Here is a 5,369-nt window from a genome sequence, read left to right as displayed (position 1 = left end):
CTTTGTTGTTCCCCTTCAGAAACAAAATAAAATTCATAGGATAAATAAAAGTGAAGTGAAAGTATGAAAGTTAATTTTTTTAGCATGTGATTCCCATAACAAGTCAGCATAAAAGTAAAATATAACTTTTGTTCGAATTTTTTTTTTGAAAGTACAAAAGCAAATATGATGTGGCAACTATTTTTATTTATTTCTTTTTAATTGTATTTATTAAAATCATTACGTACTTGAATAAAAATGGTCAAGTGGTCCTCACCTTCTCATTTTCATGTGACTTGAACAGTTTCTTAGAGTAAGCGAGGGCTTTGAATATGATGTGGAACTTTTTTGGAGTTCACTTTGGAAATCACTTGCATTCGTCATCTTTTTATCGCGTCTTCGGCACACGGGAATCGAACCGAGGTCTCCCGCGAGGGAGTGACACGACGAACATTCGTCATTATTTAGTGTTAAAATTGAGAAATTGAGTCACTTTTCACACTTTAACTTTTTCATTTGCATGCAAACAAGCAACATTTAGTATTTTAAAGTTTATTGCAAATATATCTATTTGAGGAAAAGAATAACTAATAATTACTTGGGGACATAATAAACACATGTCATTTTTTTAGTAATCAAATAAGCGCATATCTTTAGTTCCAAAAAAAACTCGCATATCACCTAAAGTAGATTAAAAATGCTATTAAATAATACAAATCCCGTCAAAATTTTAAATAAATTTCAAGAAAAAAACCATATTGTATACAAAAATATCATAAACAATATATTCAGAAAATATTAGACTAAAATATGCAGAAAATACCACATAGATCCTAAGGGTGTGTTTGGATTTCAATGGGGTTAAGGGAAGTTAAGGGAAACTATGAGAGAGAATGGAAGGGAGTTACCTTCCCCTTGGTTACACCCTAATTTAAGGTAATAAATTTTATACTATTAGGGGGTGAACCAAGGGGAACTATGGTAAATAACTTCACCTCCTAAATATTTTCAAACAAGATGAATGGTTCCTCTAACTTCCCTTCACCCTTAGGGCTTGTTTGGATTGAGGGGAATGAGGGTGAAGGGAAGTTAGGGGAACCATTCACTTCCATTCACCTTATTTGGGAACACTTAGGAGGTGAAGTTAATTTACCCTAGTTCCCCTTGGTTCACCCCCTAATAGTATAAAATTTGTTACCCCCCAAATTAGGGTGTAACCAAGGAAAAGAGAATTCTCTTCCCTTCTCTCAGTTTCCCTTAACTTCCCTTCACCTCCTACAAATCCAAACATGCCCTTATTCTTCTCAATCCAAACAAGCCCTAAGAGCAAGGGCAGCAAGCTCCTTGCACCCCCTCTCAAGGCCTATGTGGCAGAAGTCAAGTTTGTAAGCCCTCCAGCAAGCTCCCAAGGAGCTCCTTGCGCCCCCTCTCAAGGCCTATGTGGCTGACGTGGACATTGAGAGCTTGGGAGCTCCCAAGCGCTCCACAAATTTGTGGAGCGCTTGGGAGCTCCCAAGCTCTCAATGTCCACGTCAGCCACATAGGCCTTGAGAGGGGGCGCAAGGAGCTCCTTGGGAGCTTGCTGGAGGGCTTACAAACTTGACTTCTGCCACATAGGCCTTGAGAGGGGGTGCAAGGAGCTTGCTGCCCTTGCTCTTAGGGCTTGTTTGGATTGAGAAGAATCAACGGTTAGAAATAAAATACAAGAGGTTTAAATATAATTAAAAGTAATGGGTAAAATATTAAAATAGAAGAGGGGTTTTTTTGATATTGTTGGAGCTCCTAACTAGGAGCTTGTTGGAGCTCCATAAAAGAAGGAGTGCCTCCCAAGGCTTAATTTGTTAATTTTTTAATCTAAAATGCTTGAGAGCTCTTGAGAGCTTGCTGACTAGGACTCCCAACTGGGAGCTTGCTGCACTTGCTCTAAAAAAACAACTTTGACCCAAATTAGGCGCCAACTTCTGTACAGGGTCTTTTTACATAACTTCAATTTATGGAAACCTGGAGAAATCCACTGTACCAAATGTTTAAGTGGGGTTTAAAGAATTTGAACCGCCTTCTTCTTTTAGCTAAAAATTTCTCTTCCCCGTTCTTTTCTAGGGTTTCTCATTTGGTGTTACTTGTTAGGGTCTCTTCGTTTCAATTCCGAGTCAATTTCGGCCAAGGTTCGTCCTCCTTCCCTCTTTCTCTCATTAAAAAAAAAAAAACCAGTTTCCATTTTTAATTTAAATTTTAATAAGTACCCATTTAAATTTCCCCCGTGTTTCAGTGATTTCTACAATCAAAATCTGATCTTGTCACCTGGGTCTTCTTCAAAAATCTTCAATGGACGCTCAAATCCGATCCCAGCGAAGCGAAGACGCAATCGTCATCCCAACCCAACGGGAATTCAAACAACCCATTTCGAAGAAACCGAGAAACTCAGAAACCCCCCCTTCAGATCGTCCCAAAAGACCCAACTGTTTGTTCTTCAAGACCCGTCTCTGTTTGAGATTTACATCCGGCAACTGCGCAAATGGCCTTAATTGCACCTTTGCTCATGGGTCTCAGGAACTCCGTGCACCTCTCCCGAGTTGGCAAGAATTTGTTCCTGAAGGTGGTAGCATGAATCAAGAACAACTGGTTCTTAAGAACAGGATATGCAAGATGTTTTATCGAGGGGATGTTTGTACTTACGGGGAGAAGTGCACTTTTGCGCATGTAGAGCCTGGAATGCTTGGAGATAATGTGAATTCGAGCAAGAGGGATTCTTCGGCTTTGGAGCCGGGGAAGGATTTAGAGGGCATAGTTGTTCTTGGGTCGGGGAGCGGGAGCGTGCGGAAACAGACATTTTGGAAGACGAGGATGTGCAACAAGTGGGAGGTTTTGGGATATTGCCCTTTTGGTGAGGGGTGCCACTTTGCTCATGGGCTTGCAGGTATTCTTGAATCTTGATGTTCTTTTTGAGAGTTATGGTGGGTATAAGCTCCTCGTATTTCATCAATTAGGGTTTAATGAAACATAGTAAACATACAAGAAAAGGGTGTATCTGTAGATAGGTATACTAAATGATAAAATGCCCCAAATCTTATCATGAACATATGGATGTTTTACGCAAAACTATCAGGCTTTTTAGCTGGGGTAAGTTGTCCCGTGCCTAACGTGTGACATGATTTGAACAATTTTGACCTCATTACTTCATACATCTTATCTGCTACCGTTGCTAGCTTTGTGGGTTGCTAGGATATGTAAGGGTCGTTTAGACCTTTTGTCCAAGACATTGACTGTTTTATGTAACAATTTACATTAGTAATTATATTTTACTACAGGTTTGAAAGCTCATGATAGTTTCCTCTAAACAAGGTTTATTGTAGTTTTTCATGAGATGTCAATTTGGTCATGGGCTTGCATGTTCTTGTTGAATCTTTATGTTTTATTTGCGAATAATTATGGGTATAGCCTCTCGTGTTTCATTAATAATGGTTCGAAAAACATCTTCATACCAAGAAAAGACGTCTCTGTATATATGAAAACGGTAAATTCCAGAAATATACCATGAATATTTGGATGTCCTGCAGAAAACTATCATAGAATTTTTAGTTGGAAAAGTTATCACGTGCTTAACACACGACGTGTTTTGAATAATTTTGGCCATATGAACTTTATATGTATTTTTTATACTACCCTTACAAACATTGTAGGATGATAGAACAAGTAAGGGTAGTTTAGACCTTTACCCAAGACATGAACATTATTAGCAATAATTTCCAATAGTTCGTGATATTTACTCCAGTTTTAAAATTCTGTGATATTTTCCTCTAATAAAAAGAATTTTATGGTAGTTTTGTGAAATTTACCCGATAAAAAGTAACTGGTCTTATAGAAGCTATGGATGAATTTCCCAGCCTTGACAAAATATCCGTATGTGCTAAAAAAAGCATTAGTCTGGAAGACAAAACCAAAAGAATCTTTATGTTTCTATTAACTCTGTTATTTAAACAACTAAATCTGCTTTGTGTATTACTTTAATTATTACTGTATAACTTATACCTCCTTAGTGAGGGGTGTGCCATTTTCTTTAGTGATTTGCATTAGACTAGTGTAGGAAATTTGCAATTATTGGAACAAATTACAGAGTCAGGCTGTGTAGAACAGCAAGTTTGGGGATTTTAACTTTTAGGTAATTGGATGTTAGCTCAGAACCGAACATGTGAGATTTTACTGTTTTGATTGAATGACTAGCGCTTGGACATGGCTTCACAATGTGGCCCTCTGTTATCATGAAATTTATCCCTTTTAACTTTGTACTATAAATCTCATTAAACGAAACTCCAGAGCAAGCACGTGCACACACATGTTTAAGGGGGTTAATTGCACATAGACCCCTGATGTATCACTGTTTTCGACCTACTACCCCTGTAGTGTCATTGTTTCAAATAGATCCCTGGGTTAAATTTCTTCAACTCTCTTATCCTGGGGTGAGAGTTTGGTAGATATTGGGCCTGGGTGAAAATTAGTGAGTCAATTAGGGTAGAAGAATCAAAAAAGTTTAACCCTGGGACTATATGCAATAGTGAAATTGCAAGGGTAGTAAGTTCAAGACGATGATACTACAAGGGTCTATGTGCAAGTAACCCCTAGTTTTAAGTGTCTACAGTGGTGATTGGGCATGTTGTGTTTGGTTGGTAACCAAGTTTTGATCTCTCTCCTTCGTTATGTACAATTTGTGATTATTTAACATCCCTAATTCTACAAAATTTGTACGTTTGTGCAGATTACACATCATTATTTTCTCTTAATTTTTTGGTTCCCAATGTCTGATAGTCCTGTATTCATATCATTCTATTTTGTTCTTCGTTTAATTGCCTTATCTTAGATTAACCTCTAACATAGATGAATAAATGTTTGAAATACTCATCCTTTTGAAAAATATTCGTTTTTTCGCGATATAGCATTTAGACAAAACTAATGACTAGTACTTATTGACGTTTTAACATTTTCCCTGGTATCTATGTCATGCTCCAAGTTCCTCAAGCTCTTCAATTCTAAAGCTTAATTGAAGAGATGAGATTGTAAATGGCTACAAATGAAGTACCTACATCTGCTTAGCTTTCTGTGTGTCTTACTGACCTCTAAGTTACATCATTGTTAATATGCGACAGAGCTGATGGACTTCAAAAACCAAAAGGAGTTGGATAATCCAAATACCACTGCAGCGACTCTGAAACCCCCTCTTCATCAAGCTAAGCTTGTGTCATCAAGCACAACATCGAGTGTCAAGCATCAGAGTCGGGGTTTCTTGAAGTGGAAAGGGCTTGAGAAGATAAGCCGCATCTATGGAGACTGGATCGACGACATCCCATTTTGATTCTGCAACTCACCATCCAAGGCTGTTCATCAGAGTTTATGAA

General features: G+C 37.9%; 1 protein-coding gene across 1 annotated transcript; it reads left to right on the top strand.

Annotated features, from left to right (window-relative positions):
- On the top strand, positions 2,005-5,363 carry LOC109846375 (zinc finger CCCH domain-containing protein 12-like). Its single transcript, XM_020415600.1, has 3 exons — positions 2,005-2,144; positions 2,249-2,896; positions 5,121-5,363. Exons 2-3 carry the CDS (start codon positions 2,305-2,307, stop codon positions 5,324-5,326), a joined length of 798 nt encoding a protein of 265 aa, XP_020271189.1. The 5' UTR covers positions 2,005-2,144; positions 2,249-2,304; the 3' UTR covers positions 5,327-5,363.

Source organism: Asparagus officinalis, chromosome 6 (genome assembly GCF_001876935.1).
Source record: "Asparagus officinalis chromosome 6, Aspof.V1, whole genome shotgun sequence".
NCBI lineage: Eukaryota > Viridiplantae > Streptophyta > Magnoliopsida > Asparagales > Asparagaceae > Asparagus > Asparagus officinalis.
This window is presented reverse-complemented; position numbering and strand designations above follow the sequence as displayed.